Genomic DNA, 21,092 nt, shown 5'->3' on the forward strand with positions numbered 1-21,092 from the left:
GGTCAACAGTGTTGTTTTTAAAAAGTGCTTTATAAATAAAATTGGATTGGAAAATGAGCAAACAGCATAAATACTCTATAACAGGTTAAATTATGAAAGTTTTCAATTTTAAATATATCTATTTAACTATTTACCCATATTTATCATCCAAAAACGCCAAAAATCTAAATAATGTTTAGTATTTACTATGTTAACATCCATATTAACATAATGTCACATAACCCCTGCAGTTTAGAAATCTTGCCTGAGTGCTTGAAATTGCAGCTTGAGTTGTTGTACAGGTATTGCATTTTCCCATCTAGGTGTTAAAATTCTTTCTTTTGATTTATAAAATAACAATGCTAGGTTTTAGGATTAATTTTTTAAATATACTTTATAAAACAAAATCCTAATGCTGGCTGCAGAAACACCACAGCCATCTGCAAACTGCTGAGATAATAGATACTACCTTTTTTAGTTATAATTTGAAACTGAAATAGTCAATACAAACCAGATTATAAGTTATGGAGACAAAAATACACAAACAATATCATCTCCAACATTTCTACAGTGAGAAAGGCAAAACTGGTAAGTGGTTTGAATAGTAACATAATATATGTCCTTTAAACTGTCACGAATACACTCGTCACTGCATGCACAGTGATAACAGAATCTCAGAGGACTGCGGGAAAACATCACAGGAAAAGAACACATAAGCAAATGATCATACTTTAGGATTTCTTCCCGACACTGCCTCTGTGTGGCGAAGCAGGCAATGGCCCACATCTTGATCTCCACCCCGGTGTGGAACTGCTTCCCTCTCATGTCCCACACCCCGTGGCTGGGCGTCGCTACAGTGCGGTTCTGAAACAACATCGCAGTCTCACCACATGTTCTCATGATCATGTGGGCAAACATTCATTCACATTCATACTGTTCGTACAGACCTCACACTCCAGTAGGCACAAACTAGTGTGCACATACTCACATACACACTTTTATTTTTCTGAAAACCAAACGGAATCACACACAGTCTTCATCCACACCAGAATATATTAACACTCTTTTTTTTCTTTTTTTTTTTTTTTTAAACACAAATTCACTCTGGAAAAAAAAAAAAAAATCACTCGAAGACACATGCATTTGCGAAAAGGCTCAGTTCTCACCAGAGAAACATTTAACTTTCAAGACAAATAACAAAATATCATCAGGTGGTTTTGATGTGAACCTTGAATGTTATTGTGAAGCTAGTGTAATGCACTTGTGATGGACTCTGTGGTATGTAGGATTTGTGTCATGGTCAGCGTAGTCTGCATAATGGCATCATAGTTCTGTGTAATACACACATGAAATGTACAATAATAAAGGTGTGTCTCCTCAGAGAGGATAAACAGACAGATGTTAATAAACACTGCGGTTCAGTCTCAATAAGCTGCTTCTTTTGGAAACTTCTTAAAGCCACCTCTTATTAAGTTCAAAGATGAAGATTAACATTAGGCAAAGTTAGTTCAGAAGCTATTGATGACCTATATGATTTTTTTTTTAAATAACCCTTGTTGCAGATCGACAAAGATTTTCCTGCCCTGTTTATTTTCATTTTTAAGGTGGAATCCAAATTTGCACTATTGAGACTTAACCACAAAAAATAAGCTGAAAAGACTGACACCATGAAGTTCAAACAGAAGCCAGTGAGTTAGTTCCCCTTAGAGACAGTGGAGTAAAGGCTGACGAAGGGGAGAGCGTGTCAGACAAACAGAGAGAATGGGCGTGATTTAAAGGAAGGGTACCATAAAGTGCTCTGTGCTCACCCTGCCGCCGTACTGCAGCATGGGGGCGGGTAGCACTCGCCCCGTCACGTGGGCCATCTCGTCGCGCACCTTGAACTGGAATTCCTGCACAAATGGGTCTGCCTCGTAGTTGGCACTACGCACCTGCAAGAAAGCACGGAGAGAAAAATGGACACAGCGTCAGGCTACCATTGTTAAGAACAGCCATGAGTAAAGACCACTGCAATGCTGAAAGGTTGTAGTACAGAGTCATGTGCTCTGCTGGAGTCTCCTTTACCTGATCACTCTCATTGTGGTTTGTTTTAGTAACAGGAAGAGTTCGACATTATTGGAAAAAAGCTTAATTGCTTTCTTGCCCAGAGTTAGATGGGAACACTCTCATATCTGTCCGTTAGTATCAGCTTACAGCCAGCAGTTGGTTAACTTTGCTTAGCATGGCTCAGTCTGTAGTTAACAAAACCTTAATACAAGCGCCTCTAAGGCACACCAATGAATATATCTCATTTGATTAATCCATACAAAAAACAAAGTGTAAAACCATGGCAGGCTAGCTGTTCCTCCCTGTTTCCAGTCTTGCTAAACTAAGATAGTACACAATATATAAAGGTCAACAAAAGTCAACTGTTCCTTTACACCAGCTACATTTTATTGAGCTGTTGTGAATAACCAGTGTAAACAATTATTTCTCAGATTCTGTAGAGTAGGACAAAATTTGTATTTGGTGACGCAGCTGTGATTTCTCTTGAGAATGGGGCCAAAGTGCAGCAGTAGTTCAGTGAGCATTATATTAGAAAATGTGATCTCTACAATGCTTGCTGCTGTGCCAAGTTCTTATGCTGTCATGGTTTTTCAGCCTTTGCTTATTATCCTAATGAGCCATTGTTTTTCTGTACTCTCTGGTGTACGTATGGGTAATAGTTTCCTTTTTATACATTCTTTTTATCCGGATTCTCTTTTGCAGTCACCATTTTTATTGTTTTCATGATTGTCTAGTATGTTGCTGGATAGGAAAAATGTAATGACAAATTGGTGACATGACACAGAATGTCAGGTGTCTGCACCCTAATCTAACATGACTGCAAGCACAGGGTACATGATTAGCCCAGCTGGCTAGATATCCAAATACATTATAGAATTCATTATGTAGTTCTGACAGACAAAGCTTATCTGCGTGTTTTATCCTTTGCTGCCTCCCAGCCTCTGCTATTCCACCCACACTGCCTTGTCAGTTTCAAGCAACAGTGCATCTAAATGAAAACACCACCACAGTGATGTCTACAATGATTTCCTGTGAGCAAGTCCAGTCATTTTACCCCTGGGTGAAGAGATAGGGAGACGTGGTAATACAGTAACAACAGGTACCAAATGTGCATTGCTAATCTGATGGCGGAGACAGTCAGTGTACAGTCCATCAGTCTCTCCATAAACAATACGCTGCCGACACTGCAGCAGCCTCACACACGTGACAAGTCGTTAAGACTCGTTTTGTTGACCCTACGTAGACCTGCCTTGTAACTGTCAAATGCGATGGACAAGCACGCAGACATGCCTCTGTTAATGATATAAAATGGGAATCTGGATGAGGTGATTACAAAACAAGCAATTTGATATCATGAGGAGGCGCATGGCAACCAGCTGTTGACAAGCCCAGCAACACAAGCCCTTCATAAAACCATTGTGGTGTACTCTTCAAACGTAATCTAAACCTAATCTAAACCCACAGCATTAAATGACACTCTGCTTGATAAGCAAATTTCACTTGAAAAAACAGGTTCACAAATGGTATTGCTTTTTTTGTTTTCTGCAACTTACTATATTTTAACATCTGTGAAAAAATACTTAATATGACCATTTATAAGTATAATACTTAATGGATTTTCAAAAGCATTTTCATTCAAAAGCAAAAATTAAATTTAAATTTATAGTATGTTGATGCTGAAGGAATAATCAGCGACTTATTAGTATTAAAAGACAGGCTATTGATCAACAAATACCACCAGTAATGCTTTATTTCACGGGTCTGTAAATTCCAATTTATTTCCGAGTAATTGCCTAAGAAGTTCCCAAGAAAGAACCAGATAATTTGGTACTAACTACAGGTAAAAATAGAGATTGTTCAGTTGGTACACTTGCAGTTATTTAGAAATGTGAAGCTAGCATAACCTTGAGATTTTTATTCAGAGGACAGCAGGTGAGCTAAACATGCAAAATGTGAGATGTGTCCAAAAACAGCAGGTCAGCATGAATGAAGTATAAAGTTTCCGATAATAAATGGATGAGTAATAAATAATCACTCTGGTTTATATTGAGCAAATTCTTTCATGGAAATTCATCTGGAAGTCAATAATAAACTTAGCACAACTAATTGAAATAACTGAAATAACAATCTCAGAACTTTGTGTCTACCTTTCCTGTGATCAGAGACTAGGTCTTTCCAGGAAACGTTCAAGAAATCATTAGCAAATAACAGACCTGTAAGATAAAGTGTGACCAATATCACTTAATGTCATTTGAGTATTTATACATGGTGTCTGTGACAGTGATAGAAGAGACCTTGATTCAGCAGTTCTCTCTACAACTCACCAGCCTGCTGATCTCCTCCTGCCTGTCTGGCGCAGAGCGAGCTGTGGCTTTGATCATAGTGGAGGTCTGATTATCTGTCAGCTTCTTGATGCATCGTTGACCAGCTACAATGTTACACACCTACAAGGAAACAAAGGCAAAAGTTTGAACCAAGCTTGGGACATGCATTTTTAATCATTTCAGTTGTTATTTAGCCAGCAAAAGATTTCTCTGGGAAAAGCTTTTTCTTCAGCCGCCCTGCTTAATATTTATAGAATTGAAATACAGGCACACCTGGGAGTCGCCCAGTACACTGCAGATTTCATCAAGTTTGGAGTTATGTTTAATATAAGACCTCATAACAAAGAGAAATAACTGAGAAGTGGTTTATCTCACCTCCAGGGGCAGGTAGGTGTGTTTTTGCTCCTGGCCCACCTGTAGACAGGGCAAATGTGGATACTTAAGCTGCAGGTTGTACTTCTCCCTGAAGTACTGGGCTACAGTACGCTCTACAGTCTGGCCATTTTCCAACTGTAGAGGGAACCTACAAAGAGAAAACATATTCAATGTGAATACCCAGTCTCGTAGTCACCTACCTTCAAAGCTCGCAATCATTAAATAAATATCATTTAATATCATTACCCATAGCATTCTAACAGCTACATGGGACATTGCCACAGATAGGGACCATTCCTTTTGATGTCTGTATCGTGATTTAAAAGGAATATCAGCAAGGAAGATCAACATCCACACTACTTCACTAATGAATGACTAATTTTGACCGCATGGTTGTCAGATGAGTCAACCATTATCTGGTTTGTTTGGTGGTGAACTGGTGATCACATCCTCTGTGGTCTGTGCTCCCTGCCCCCAACCTATCCACACACTCCGCCCAGAGTCTCCTGTTCCCTCTCCCACCCAGAAGGCTGACTCACGTTTGATGGCTGGCAGGCCGACGGGTCACGTTGCAGACGCGGTACTTCCTCCGCATGGTTCCACAGTGCGTCACCTCCACCTTCAAACCTGGTGAATAACATGAAGTGTTGGATTAGCATTAAGAGTGTGTTTCTATGTGATTTGATACGACATATGCTTTCCCTTTTCCTTGTTCCTCTTTCAGCACACATGATGCATTTTTATTTTTCATTTAATTGTTTTAACTATCTATCTCACATGCAGGTACACTTGACAACCCCCCCACCCCGGGCTTCACCTTTGATTTCTTTGGTGAATTTGACCCGGTGTGAGTCTGTGAGAGGGCGAGGCTGCTCGTCTATGTTGTGGATGTCCAGCACTTCACACATGAACTGGATGACAGGCTGGGCCTTGTAGAAAGCGGTGGCAGACACTGCAAGATAAAGCAAAGACGAGAGTCATTTAACACAAAAAAAAAAATTGAATAACAACAACTTGATTCTGTAATCTAACAATGTTACACCACTGGCTGCAGTTACATCTAAGCTAAATATTTTGATAGCATGACATAGGTTACTGGGCACTTTGTTTTGGCATTACACAAGACTCAGACTGTGAGGGAAAATCAAAGACGGTTCTGGCGGTTCCCATTAGAAGACTTTGGAGACGTCACAGTTTCGTCACCTGAGTTGTGCGCACATTATGGTGGCAGAAAAAACAGCGGAGAAAAGTCAACAATGCAGTAAGTAACAATACATTAGTAACAGCAACGATCACAAAGCTGACATTCTTCATAGGCTGTTTCATAACAGTAAACACCATTGAACAATGTTAGCAACATTAGCTTGAAAGCAGAAGTAGCATGTAAACAAACCAAATTGTTCATAGACAGTTTAGTTATAACATCACTCAGTATATAAACAAGCATTTGATTAATGAATCTGAATCTGTGATATTTGCTTTATACTATGACTTCACCACACAATATCACTGGTGTCACAATGTAATGACTGAGGATGTTTTACAGGGGAGACCTCCATGGATTCAGGGAGTCCAGACTTTGTTCTCACATTGTTCACTTATTCAAGGCAGAGTCTGTGTATGAAAGCTCCGAATAATAAACAGGTAACCTTCTTGAATGGTTGCTATCAAAACTGAGAGACAGTAGTCGTGATACGAGGAACTTTGAGCCTGGAAGACCATCTGTTAGATGTGTTACTGAAACTGTATTTGGCCGTAAACAATAAGGACGTTGCCTTTAGGTTTAATGTAACAGATACTGTCATCTCCAATATTTTAAGAAACTGGCTCCAAACCATAGGAAACAGGAAATGCTAATCTCAGGAGAAATGCGTAAACAGCTCTGGTAGAAGATAGATGATGAATAGTTGTTCAGCCTTGGACATGACTCTCAGGAGTAAGTCTTCATCTCTCACAATACAATTGATGACCATGACCCGTTTGGTCCAAACTACAAAGTCACTGAAGTGGACATCATGCACAAAAATCTGCACCTGGACTTGGTAACAGTGGGAGTGGTTCCTCTTCAGCTGCACATCTGTCAAGGCACAGCTGTGGGTCTTCATTACATCTGGTCAGGCCCTCTCTGTATTCATATGTGCACTTAATCTCTAGTGTTCCCTTCCCCCAACATAAATAGCAATCCACAATCCCATCAGGTGATGCACAAAGATGTAAGTGGTCTGGGTGAACAAGACTAGAGAGTCCAGCTAACTTCCATTTCTCTCCCCCAGAGTGCAACTGGTGCACGTAGATCTTCTGTCTTATCATAATGCATGATGTTTTTAATGTCAATGTCTATAGGCTCTCCAGCTTACACAAATGGTAGAAGTTTATGGCTGTAATTCTGCTCTCTCTGTGCGTGTGCCAGGCTCTGCGTTTTGATTGTTCCCTGGTAGTAAGCTCAAGGGTTTCACAATGATCTGAAGTAAGCTTCTTTCTAAGTCTCTGAAACATCTCAAGACTTCTCCTTTAGAACATGTGCTGGGAGGCCCTTTAGCTGTTTGTTGTAAACAGATCTAAGTGGCACTGGTAGGTTTGTTTGTGTCTAATTCAGATGCAGTATTTGTGTCACTGAGGTCCGTAACTGGTGAGAATAGCTGCAGTAAGTGCAAGGCCTCTCAGCTCCCTTAGATCGTTAGTTATATGTCTTATGTTTCATTTGAAACTGCACATTTAAGACCTCTCCTCAACAATCACTTCATGTCGAGATAAATGCCCTTGTAGTGTTTTCAAAAGCAAAACAATTAGCTGTATATTTTCACTGATGATAAATATGACTGAATATGAACTTAATAATACTGAAATCAATTTATGTTCAAGCCTTTCACAAGAAGCTTGTCACTTTTCCTAGGAATGTCTTTGAGCTGGCCGGCTGTTCTCTTTGGCTTGCTGAAATTGATCTGACTCATGGGTGCTGGCTTGACCTCTCTCTTGGACATATCTTTCGACATGCAGGGCTCTGATACGTTTGCTGTATCTGTCCTTCCCATTCTGACAAACAGCTCAACCTTAAAAAGCAGCCATTGCAAAGGGTTTTTTTATTAGTGTAATGATGTCCCTCTAGTGTAAATGGACACCTGACGCCGCTAACTGTCACTTTCTACCACCAGTTTGGCTCCACCCACAAAACACGCCATCATTGTTTACAACCACAAAAAGGTTCTTTAACACTTTTCCGCAGTTTAAAATTCCTCCATAAGTCCATATGTTCAAACAGGCGGTTACTTTGAAATACTCACGCAACAAAATGATGCCGACCTTCAAGTAACAAAAGCAATCTGAATACCAGATGAACTGTAACACAGGGATGGAATACAATGTAGCTATTATGAATCTCTTATAAAGGCTTTTCACATTATGTTTGTCTAGTCAGCCCACAATGCAAAATAAATGTAGTGGGAACACTGACTGAACACAGAAAGTGCAATTCATGCCATGCAAAGTCTGTGGTCTGTGGAGAATCTCACACTGTCAGATGTAGTAAGGTTCCCTCTGTTCTGATATAATGCTTTATCTCAATAAATGGAAAGAGTGAAGCACAGAAAAAATTAAAATATGACAGGTGAGACTGCAAACAGAACAAAGAAGATCCAAATAAACTCAAAAATGGGCATATAAGGATGAAGAGAGTCTGGTGTTGAGGTTGAGGAGGTTGTTAACAAATAACCTGGCTCAGCTGCTGTGACGTAAGAAGCCCTCCTCTGACAATATGTTTGACGAAAGCACTGCAAGCGTACATCGTGACAAGGAGGCAGATGACTGCATCGTACACACTGACAGGAAGTGGCGTCACTTCTAATTATCCTGCCCACGCATTGTGTTTCCACTTCTCTGTGTGTGGAAGTGTCTCTGAGTCAGTCATGTAAGTGTAAAATAGAAAGGACTCTGTAATTACAATTATTTGGTATATGCGCCTTTGATCTTTGTGAAAATTAGTGCGGGGAGCGGAGTTTGTTGCATTTGCAGTACACGATGCCATGCTGAAGAGTCAGAAAACAAATGCTTTGCAAACACTGGCCATTCTAGTTTGCTGTTGCAGAGTAGACAAGAGACTTGAGGTGACCAATTGATTTCCAAGGATGAGAGGGCGGGAAAATGAGACAAAGAGAGAATCAGAGTGTAGAGAGGGAAACACTCAAATAGAAAGGCTTCAAGCACTTGAAGCAAAACAAAAGCTGTCTCAAGGAAATGCTCCACACATCTACCCTCCTGACCCCAGCAACACCCACCCGTCTAACTCATGCAGGCACAACAACACACTCTCACAAGCTACCCTCTGTCTCCACAGCAACCAGTCAGTTCCCATCCAGCCAAGAGCTACCTTCCTCCAAGCTCCTAACACTAACACACACACACACACACACACACACACACACACACACACACACACACACACACACACACACACACACACACACACACAACCTCCTACAGTGTGCATATGGCAAAACACATTCTCTACCACCCTTTCAGTAACATATTTTACACAAATAATAACAGATTGAAATTTTAGCTCAGTATTCCCGGTCATCAAACTGAGTTTTTCTGCTGACAAGGGGACAACTGACTGGAGCCAATTATCAAACTAGATCTCGAACCATTCAATTTGTATCTGATAAACTGGTTCTCATCCAGCAGAACTGGCACCATTGTGAAAAATTCAATCTGTTGGTGGATAACTAAATAACTTGTGATGACAGAGGAGAAGAAACATCATCACCAAGTAAAACTACAGAATGTAAAGTTTCAAGTTTGATTTGATAAGAAAAAAAAAGAAGACGAAAATGAAAAGTAAATATATCTGCTGCTTCATATAGCATCCTGCAAACTTCATTCAGTTCCATTGAAATAACCTGCTCATGAGTATGACACGGTCACATTAAATTTATGTTAAACAAAGCTATTCAATTTCCTCAAACGTAACATCACTGAAAGTAAATTGCTCATGCACGCACCTCTAAAAATAGCTTGTATCGTGGAGGCTCCATGTCATTCTAATCTATCTGTTTAATTATTAAAATCTCATTTCCCCAGCTGTGACATAGGAACAGAGCAAACAATTTCTGCATGACTGTACAGGAGAAGACAGTTTTATTTTTATTTTTCTGAATCACAAAGAAAACTGGTATAGTGTGAAACTAGTACAGCGCTGCATATTTTGAAGTATGGACTCCTGTTATTACCCAACATAGATCTTATTGTGTGCCAGACTGTAAGCAATAGAAACAACTGTTGTATTCATCTTGTTAAAGCTGTGAGGCCATATTGAACCTCGGGTGAGCTACTACAATCACAGCGAAATCAAAGCAAGGCAAACAATGACATTTGGTTCTCACCATCAATGTTAAGCATCATCTTCCACATAGCGGGCCGCACAGACTGATGGAAGCCAAACCAAACCTCCCTCCCACCTCCCAGAGGATGGTCATAGCCCTCTGGAGCTGAGAAGAAGGATCGACCCACCGGAGTGTACCTTGATGGAGAAAAGTAGCAATTATTAAAAAAAAAAAAAAAAAAAAAAAAAAGAGCAAAAAGAGTGAAGAGATAAAAGACAACAGGGAGGTGAGAATGATCAAAGTCATGAAATAAAGACATGAAGAAAAGGGGGAGAACATGGGGCAAATAGGAAAGGGTGCAGGGAGATGACAGGACATGTACACCTAGTTGACAAATCCTGAACTAAGAATCTGGGTTAATATGTGCTATATAGTCTCACATTCAGCTGCTCCTCAATATGGCCTGAAACTAGATCAGTGAAATAAGAGGGTGGTGACACTGCCTGGATCCATCAGCCTCTTATTACTCTGCCCAGGAGACACATTAATAATTGTACAGGGGCTAGATTTTTCTCAGTGAATCCTGCATTGACAATGTGTCAAGATGCCAATGTAATACTGGGCTCCCGGCACCTGCGAGAAGAGCTAAATGAAAGGTGTCGATAAAACCACTTTTTAATAATGCTCTGAAAAAGATTTTCATTAAAGTGCTGGTGATATTACATTCAACTGTGCTCTTGCTGGGGCTGAGGAAAGTGATATCGAGTAGAAGATGATATGAGGTCAAGTACGGCGCTTCGTGAGAGTCAATATAAGCGGTGTTTGATTTCCGTTGAGATCAGAGTGCTGATACTTGTGCCACTACGACAAAACAAATATTTTGCTATGAGTATCAGAGAGATCATTTTTTACAAGGTGTTTGATTTTTCATCTTTTGACTTTAAGTTTTGGTGACTGAAGACGCAGCACGCAGGTGAGGATAAATAGGAAGTTTCTTTGACATGTTCAACTATTCAAAGATCTCTCTTTAACATTACTGACATTAAAAGAGTGAACACAGGCTTCTGAGTCTTTATAAAAAAAAAAAAAAAAAAGGCTGAATAAAAACATCAGCAGCTCACTTCATTGAGGGCAGGTGTCGCAGGACTACATCCACTGCGTGTACAGGGTTGGTGCTGATGGGCTTATCCAGCTCCAGAGGCTCGGGCATGCTGCGGCCAGTCAGCACCTCGTGGAGCATGTGCCAGCTGACCAGAGACACGAATTTGATGGAAACCTTGAAGGGACGATCTTTCCCTCCTTCACCTGGTAGAGTGACATCCAGGTCCACCTGTGGGGGGAAAAGAAAAAGGGAAGGCGGAACAGCAAAGAGACTGTTAGATCACTAAGTGAAGGGAGGTTTCAAGTGGTGGTTATTAAGGTTTTATGTAGTGTGCAAGTGTAGACCATGTGCATGTACTTAAACTCCACCATGTTGCTGTTTGTGTGTATGTAGACATCACACATGGTGTACATGCACCGGTGGCGCTGAGGAGAAGCAGTATGATTGTGTCTGCACTTGTATGAGTCCTTTTCTTTTTTCCAGCTCACCCCAGTAGGTGCCACAGGCAGTGGGTTGGCCGTATACAGGCTCTTCTTTCCATCGTAGACCGGCCTGCGATCCCCAAAGATTGTCACCTTGAAGTGCTGCACCATAGAGTCAACCACCTCCCTGCACAACACACACAGACTTTCAGTTATACTGTACCTACATGTGTAAGTCTTATCATTAATGTAAGTGTCATAAAAACCCACCCAAATAATATGTCAGGCGTCCATCAACCGCCATTTCACTTTTGGCAAGATACTACAACCTCGTGAGCTCACTCACTGCAAGCTGCTCTATATTAGATATTAGCTAAATACTTATTTCTGAATGTAAATACTGTATCAGAGAAGGGTGTAAGAGAGGTTTTTAAGATAGTAGAAGGTCCATCTTACCTGTTGACTCGCCGTGGACACTTGTCAGGCTTGATATCCACCTCGTAGAGGTAGACATCCATCTTGGGGATCTCCACCTGGAAGCAGTTGGCCAGCAGCTTGATGGGCTTCCCCATGGTGCCATAGCCAGGCCGCCGAGGCATGGAGAATAGGGACTGGGCCCCAACGGCTCCTGAGAGGACCACAAGGAGGAGAGGATAGATGAAAATAAAGCTTAGTGTGGATCTGATTCAGGTAATTCAGGGACAGGATGTGTGAAGGTCATGTTGTATTAAACGACCTGACATTACTGACAGATACTTGTTTATCAAAGACATACATGTTTGTATATTTGATAAATTACTTTTTAAACAGTTTAAATTTACATTTTAAGTTATAATGTCCTCCCTGAGTAGATAGCTTGGTTACAGTTAAATAGCCAAATTTGAGGTGTCCTTGCTATGAAGTACTTAACTATGCTATACAAAGTTAAAACTGAATGATTTTATTATTAACTATTTCTCTGTCTTAAAACTACCCTGTCAGTAGTTTGTTAGACACTGTAACAAGGTGCTTGATGGTGGAAAAAAATAAACAGTGAAATTCCAAATGTCAAGATAAGGTGCTATATAGGAGAAACACCAGGAATAAACACTGACTTTGACATTTTAAACATTTTACGACACAAACATACACACCAACCAGACTCTCAATAAACTGTCACTTCAGATTTGATCTGATAGAATGAGAAAAGCACAGAGATGCTATAAAAGTATCAGGGGAATAAAACCAGTTTCAAAATGAACAATACACGCCCATGATGAAAAAAACACAGCCACGACTGTAAACACCCTGACACGTGCATGAGTGTTCCATGGTGCACCAACTCTAAAGCAAACAACTGCACGTTACACAGGGACCAAGGTGTACCCTGAAAATACACACACACGCTACTCCAATGCATTGACCATATGTGCAGTATCTGAAACAGGAAGTGCATGGTTTGATAAATGAAGCATTCTGGATAGAAATAAAAAGAAAAGTATGATGCAAGATACAGTTCTGCCTTTCAAATCATGCCATGAACATTGTCACTGTTGCTAAAAAAACAACAACACAACAGCTGAATAATGTGACTGTTATACAGGGTTTACACTAAAGCCGTTTAATTTCACTGTGGTGGAAATAAAAAGATCAGCCCCTCTAAGATGACTGACGTGAAATGACTGAAAAATGACATTCCAGTCACATTTCATCAACATCTAACACTGTGAGGACAATTATCTTGGTCACTTTTCATGACAGGGTTTTCTGATTTGATTGAGGACCAGAAAGCAAAAGTCAATGTATAATAACCAGTCAACAAAAAAGAAAAAACTTTGCTCACACATCGTTTCCAAGGATTGTTCTACAATAGACATTGTATATAGACAATACAGTGTGATATTAATTACAGTTAATTGTGTAGTGGTACTATCAACAGAACATGTGCTTGGCAATCTGCTTATAGTTACCCGGATCTCAAATTTGTTCTAAAATATGGTATCTCACACACACACACACACACACAACACACACACACACACACACACACACACACACACACACACACACACACACACACACACAACACACACACACACACACACACACACACACACACACACACACACACACCACACACACACACACACACAACACACACACACACACACCACACACACACACACACACACCACACACACACACACACACACACACACACACCACACACACACACACACACACACACACACACACACACACCACACACACACACACACCACACACACACACACACACACACACACACACACACACCACACACACACACAACACACACACACACACACACACACACACACACACACACACACACACACACACACACACTTAACCGAAACCATGAGATGTCTTAGAAATGAGTCACTTTGATCCAGAAACAGTGAGTTCTGTTCAACTTAATGTGCCACACTCATGTCAGTGCTATTTTTGGGTCTGCTGAGGCTTGCCCTCCACATCACACTTGAGAGAACAAATGGCTCTGCTGACGTGCCAATACAATGTCTGGATTAAACTCATGATGCTATCGTGCCTTTTTGCTTTTGTTATGTAACAGCCATCTTTACACAAAACCTCAAAATGAGACACATCCATTCGCCTGGCAAGTGTTGCTTTCTTTGTGCCCCCCCCTCCTCTAGCCCCAGAGGCCTTTTTTTTTCTCCTCTGTTTTATTCAACTGTCTCATTCTGTCTCCACAGCCGTAGGCCTGGTGCTCTCCAGTCTCCACCAAAAAAACTGCCCCAAATGTGTCATTGATAAATGAGAGTCATGGTCGAGTGTGATTCATCACTGATTTGACTCATAGGCTCACATGTGTGGGTGATGGTGGTGTTGAGGGCCCTGCTGAGGGGAAGTTCAAAAAACCCTCCCCTAAACAGAACAGAAACCTTCTGTGAGGTAACAGCAGACAACATGAGCAACCCTGTTTGTTTACACTGGGGATGTTTTGGATGTATGCATCTTCTGCCCTGCTCCCTTTTTTTTTTTTTTCTGTGTCTCCTCTGGTGGGCTGAGGAGTGGAGGCTAACAGGGTTGATCGAGGGTGAATGCCTCGTGTTTGAAATAGCCTGCTGGGATAAAATGATGAAAAAGAGAGGAAAGTCTGGAATTCCTACCGAGGCTGTCCCTCTCACACAAAACTATGTGCACACAAACTTTTGTCATGGTAATTCCTTTGGGGCCCTCGGTGAAACTTGTGAGGTAAGCCCAATTTCACACAGACAAGAGCAACGAAAAGAAGGAAGACAGATATTCTGGTAAGTCTTCATTAAGGCTACAGAAATAAGGCTGTCTACAATGGAGTGGGACTTGTCCTAATTCAAGCCAGGACAGGATAGAACACACACAAGTCCCTAATGCAAACTTCAAGAGGGTCTTCTGTTATTTTTTTTCGGTGCTGTGGTGGTTCTGGTGAAGTTGGCAAGTAGGAGGAGAATATGAGGGAGTGGCTGGTTTACAGAGTGGGCAGGGTTGGTGTTTTCCAGCTTTCATCTGCCTCTCGGTACTGGCTTCCGTTCAGTATGAGTCACAGAGCCACCAAGAAACACACAGTGGAGCATCCTGCTTCTGGACTAAATGACGGAGGAATTACAGCTGCAACGACCGGGTCTTACAGTGAGAAAAAAGAAAACTTAAAGCAAAAAAAAAACGAACACACAACCCAGGGATAAGTTTTGGTATTCCACCCACTTGGTTGTGTTTTTGTATGAAACCCACACACAGAGACATACAGTAATTTGTAGCTGTGGTATTGTGCACAGACACACCGAAAGAATGAGTTTGTGCTTCCCACATTACACAGAGTTGCGACGGTTGGCATTTTGGCAACACAGCACGAGCTCCATGACGTTTTTCAAAAGAGATGCATACACGTTGACAAACTGCTGCAAATTTTTACACTCAGACAAGCAAATTATTCCTGACACAGCACAATCCCCAAGGTCAGCCCTTCAAAAAAAAAAAAAAAAAAAAAGGTAACTAACCTACCACCCGCAGTCTGGTGGCATTCTGACAAGATGCAAACAGACATTAAAAAAAACAAGCTGTGTGGGTCTCATCAAAACATCATGGCCCCATCACCATGATATTTGGCAAGCCTGCATCTGCATTTTTTGGCTTCCTGCAAATCCCACTGATTATGACAGGCCTGACAGTTGGTATATTTAGGTTCCCATTGCAATTGTGGTTACAAAGATACTATTCATATCTGTCCAAGGACAAATGTCTCTCCCTCTGGTGAAATGTTACAGGTTAAAAATTTTTAAAAAGTACTTCTTTACACTGGAGGATTTTTTCTTTAATGAAGTTTGATCTTCTTTTTGAAACCAGAATGTAGAAGCCATTCAACCAGCAGCTTAAGAAAATGGACTTTGGCTTCGCAAATCGACACAGATGGGCTCATCTGATCATCGACATCACGCACATGGCAGGCAACATGCTGAGATGTTGACAATCTCACAGGCATGTCACACAGATGTGTTTTGCAGCATTTTCTGAATAGCTAACCCGACCCTGATCATTCAGCAACACATCAAATACCTCCTTCCTATCTGTACTTCTTGGAAACTGCGCGTCTCTGTTCCCTCCACAGACAGACATAACAAATGTGCCTGTCCAAAGAAGCGGGAGCGAGAGGGTCAGAGAGGGAGGTTTAACCGTCAAGATAGGTGGGGTGGGGTGTCTGTTCAAATCAACATGCAGGTAGATCAAAAAAACTAAATGTTCAAGACATATTGTTATTTTTATGTGATGACTGAGACACTGACTGTCAAAACAGCCACTCTCTGGGCTCGTGGGAAGCTGTACAACCCCTTACACAAAAAGATGCTTGCATCAGTTTACAGGAACATCCACTTACTGCAAGACTAAACACAGAAAACTGATCAAGAACTTGTCAGGGATACGGTGCCCTCTTCTGCTGGTAGATGACATGTTGCCCTCAGCTATGACAAAGTGAAAACTCAAACACAAATCTACACAGACACATCAAAGGCTTATTGACTCTCTGTACGAGTGAGTGTAAGGGTTCAAGGAAACCTCCCCTTGTGGAGATGAAAAATGCCGCACTGCGTGTTTGTGCGTGCTCTTTCAGATAATTACAGGAAGGACATGCTTTAACAAACAGAGGAGAGAAGATTTATTCCTCCCCGTCTATAAGTATGTTTCTCATTTCCTGAGCCTGTACATTCAGATAGTAAGAGATGACAAAGGTGGGAAAGCCATTCTTGACCATGAATAAAATGAACTATTGGTGTATTTTGGTGTAAATGAAACTCTGAGATAAGTGTGGAAATTGCCACCCAATTCCTGAGCCTATTGCAAGAGTAGCTTTTTTCTGTTACCCTTTAGTGTGAAGCAAATCATTCATTCTATAATATAGGTCTAGTGTTGGTTTATCATTACAAAGGCTGTTGTTTACTGAAGATATGCACAACCTTTTAAGATCCTATCAGCAACAGGCTGCAATGAGAAAGTTCTTTCTTCAAATCAAACATTAATTTCTATCCATTTGCTGCCTCTGAAAAACTGGAATTATCAATTAATATGAGGGATGCACAGTCACAGGTAAAATAATTTCCTGTTCATTTCAATGAAACCAAGTTCATGAATATTATTATTCCTTCAGTCAATCTATAAGTGAAATGGCAACCCAAATCTATAACTTAATATGCTTACACCCTGCGGGCTTGAGAGATAGCGCTTAAATGTCGGTAGTTTCCTGTTTCAGAGAACAGCCGCTGTGGTCAGCTTGAATTTATGTCACTTACACTGTACTCCAACAGTAACATGGTTTCATGGCAGAAATACAGTATGAAAACTACTCCTACGAGTCCCGCAACATAATCCACTTTTCCGCCATCCTTCATCATGCCCAATATTCTCCACACACTGCCAAAACTTCGCTGAACACACAGCCTCAGTTTTCTGCTTGTGCACTGAGTTCATCTTGTGCGCCGCTTGTGTGGTTAGCTGGCAACCCTACATTTGGACATACTTTTTGTTGGCAGATCAGTTTTACACAAGTCAACTGGCTAGGTGAAGAGCTGCAGGCACCTTTTGCAGTTTAGCCAAACCTCAAATCGAACAACATAGAGATATATAACACACTAATCAAGGTTAGAAATTAGTTTTCTGTGCCATTGTGCCTGAATGTAACTTGTGTCTGGCAGCTTATTAAAGTTTATTGTCAGCTCTGGCAAAATCATGCATTAACAGTAATGAGTAACTGGTAACACTAATGTTACAAGTTTCATTCTCTTCTTCAAGATTTGTCCATTCTTCAGCTGTCACATCAGGACCATCGTCTAAGCAGGCAGTAATATTGCATGCGTTCTTTGCATCAGTGGAAAATGTGTAGTGAGCACAAGGGTTGACCTTGGTTAATTAACTATAAACAAAGCTGAGTGATACCACCCAGCCAGAGAGTCACCAGTGCTACAATGCAATGGTGCGCATGGAATAAGCATATAAAATAAACATTATATAAACACAACAAAAAATGTGATCTGTTTCTTAGCAATGAATATTTTTGCAGAAACATCTCAGCAATGTGAACTCGTTCCACTCCGCTGCTTTGCAACACAACACAGACACACTGTACATAGTGGGCTGGGATCCAGAATAACTGGATAGTGAGAAGCTAGGCTGACATCCAGTCCCTGCTAACCCCCTCAGCCACCCCCCTTCCCCCCACTACACAAACGCCACGCTGCTAACGAGTGCACATGTCCACACACATACAGGCCCACACACCAACGCACACATACACACACAATACAGCTGTTGTGTTTCTAATCCAGAGAGGCCTGAGCTGTGGGAACAGGGCGAGTGCTCAGTGGCGAGGCACAATGGCGTCAGTCACAGCAGGCAGAAACCACACACAGACACACACAGACACACACACACACACACACACACACACACACACACACACACACACACACACACACACACACACACACACACACACACACACACACACACACACACAGAAAGACTGATAGCTGGCGAGGAAGGTTTGATGCACATAACACACAGTCAGACTCCTCCCTCCTAGTCCCCTCATCAACCTCAAGAGTGTTGCACCTGGCACCTATGGGAGTCGATGCCACAGATAAACACCAGCAGGCAGCCACATACTGACAAGCCGACGAAGGTCTGGTCAGTCACAACAACATGCAAAAATGTTGACATCACCCTCAGGACAAACCTGAGAGTGAGAGTGAAGGCGTGTACATGACAGGGAAATATTTTCAGTGGAGATGGAGTGAAGCGGGCAGTTGGGGGGGGGGGGGGGGGGTGTTTGAATCATCTGCAATGAGAAGCCAGTTCTGACTCAGTGGCATTATGGTCAGTCTTATTGACACAGGTAGGTGATAGATGGCTACACACAGGCTACATCCACACTAATTCATTATAGTTTTAAAACATATGGCTTTTTCTAAGTTTACGCCTGGCGTCTACTGCTACTACTACTTCGAGTTTTCCAGCCCCTAAAATGGAGACTTTGGAGACACTGCTGGACCCGTTTTAGTGTGAAAACTCCTGGGTGGCATTGTAGTGTAAACAGGCAAAAACTGAGGCTTTTGGAAACGATGACACAGACAGCCACATACACTCCCTGATTGGGTCACGACTAACAGTGGTGAATGCAACGTGGATAACGAATTACAAGCATTGCTGACCTTGTTGTCTTTGCTAGCAGCTGTTGTGCAGTTAAATTCTGCATTTTAATGCTACAACTGAAAAGGTCCACATTAATGTACTGCAAAAAGTCAGTACATGCTTCATAAGTGAGATTCCATTCATTTATTTTTTTAATATTACATTTCTTTGCCATGTTGAATTTGACACAACCATAGGAAAACCTGAGGAAGCTGCACTGTCCACGGGTTATTTTATAACCTTGTTCATGTAATTAGATTTAAATGGAAATCAATGGGTATTCAAATTGAAAAACTACACACATTTTCACACACAAAGCACCAGCTCTGTTAAACTGACCAGGAGATTCTGCTCGAGCAGGTTAAATGGAGCCTTCTGTCCTCACAGTCTTGCTGGTGCAGCCTGAGTGGAACAGTGGACAGGGGCCAGGGGTTGTTGACTTTCTATGTTGACCTGGGCATGACAGCTGCTCTGTTACTCTGACAGTTTACATGCGCCCTTATAAATTAATTAGAACCAAAGCAATATTATAGTTTAAGATTAAGATTATTGCAAGTGTCATGTCAGCATCATTAAAAAGCCAGGTTTTTCCAAATTACTTGCTATGCTCATAACACTTAAAATGAGCATTAGCACGTCTTTCCAGATACAATCACCCTGTTTCTTTGGACAGTCCTCATCCCTGGCTGCTGATCTTCACAGTTTTTCTGACACACTGAATTGTATTTATTATAAGCATATGCAAAAGCTCCAACAATCAGAATGGAGAAGAAACAAGCAACAGAACTTCACAGAAGTATGAAAGCAACTTATTCCCCGTCTTATAATTTGATGCTATTCACATAATCCAGTAGTGCTCTTAATGCGGGTAAAGTGCACTTGTTTTTTTGGCAAAGTGACATTCACTCATCGTGTCTCAATTGAAGGTTTTCCTCGCCACTGTCAAGTGCTTGCTCATGGTGGGAACTGTTGGTTCTCTGTAAATAATATGAAGCGTACTGTCTAGACCTGAGATCATTTTGTATCCAAAGTACAAACAAGTAAAACCATGTCTACATTTTAATTACAATCAGCAGGGAAGCATTTAAATCAACCTTTGTAAACCTGAAATTCATGTTTGTATATATGTAGAAAAGATTTGTATTTGTTTAAAAAAAAAATGAGAGACTTTGTGAATAAAATCTGTGAACAAATGATATCAGTGGTGAGGTTACAAAACTGCATGTAATACTCAGTGTGTGACACTAAAGTACAATTTGACCCTGAATCTGATTGGATAATGACAATCCACTCATAGAGTCCAATCAGAAAGTATGTGTTTCTGTTACATTCATCTCTGTTGCAGGTTCTGAAAGGTGTAGTACATTTTCAAGATGGATGACAGATGGGAGACAGCGTGGGTTCTTCCATGATCCAGGAGGGTTTAATTATATGTGATGATGCAGTAGAAAATAATGGTAAACACTGAATGTTTTGTGTAACCCACCTGGGTCGAGCCTGAGTTTTACATGCAGTTTTCTGCTTTGTATCTGTACACACTGTTCCCAAAAGCACTTCTTCTTTCACTAAACCGGAATACAAACGTCCCCAATCTCGTATCGTGATACCAGAAGATGGAGCCCCCTCCCCCCAGCCACCAACCATAGCAGCCTGTTGAGCTCTTTCTAATGTTAAAAAATACATTTTTCATTTCACAGTTAACACTATAACACGTAATTAATGAAATCACTATCCTATTTAAGGTTAGGGCAAGCGGTATATTTGGTAATACTACAAATTATTGTCTTCCAATTGTGTGTGTCAAATGACTATTTTGGTGTAATCA

The 21,092-nt window shown here is 41.1% G+C and overlaps 1 protein-coding gene across 2 annotated transcripts in view; it reads right to left on the bottom strand.

Moving 5' to 3' along the window:
• LOC130172605 (protein argonaute-3) overlaps window positions 1-21,092 on the bottom strand; it is a 39,264-nt gene that overhangs the window by 12,246 nt on the left and 5,926 nt on the right. The window contains exons 2-11 of one of the 2 annotated variants that reach the window (XM_056381428.1): window positions 12,023-12,194; window positions 11,633-11,753; window positions 11,164-11,372; window positions 10,103-10,239; window positions 5,542-5,676; window positions 5,264-5,351; window positions 4,725-4,872; window positions 4,350-4,469; window positions 1,767-1,910; window positions 710-843 (exon numbers count right to left, since the gene is read on the bottom strand). In XM_056381428.1, the coding sequence (XP_056237403.1) occupies window positions 710-843; window positions 1,767-1,910; window positions 4,350-4,469; window positions 4,725-4,872; window positions 5,264-5,351; window positions 5,542-5,676; window positions 10,103-10,239; window positions 11,164-11,372; window positions 11,633-11,753; window positions 12,023-12,194 (1,408 nt within the window). The remainder of the gene's footprint in view (window positions 1-709; window positions 844-1,766; window positions 1,911-4,349; window positions 4,470-4,724; window positions 4,873-5,263; window positions 5,352-5,541; window positions 5,677-10,102; window positions 10,240-11,163; window positions 11,373-11,632; window positions 11,754-12,022; window positions 12,195-21,092) is intronic. The other variant, XM_056381429.1, reaches the window with a different exon arrangement.

This window comes from Seriola aureovittata, chromosome 7, assembly GCF_021018895.1.
Source record: "Seriola aureovittata isolate HTS-2021-v1 ecotype China chromosome 7, ASM2101889v1, whole genome shotgun sequence".
Lineage (NCBI taxonomy): Eukaryota > Metazoa > Chordata > Actinopteri > Carangiformes > Carangidae > Seriola > Seriola aureovittata.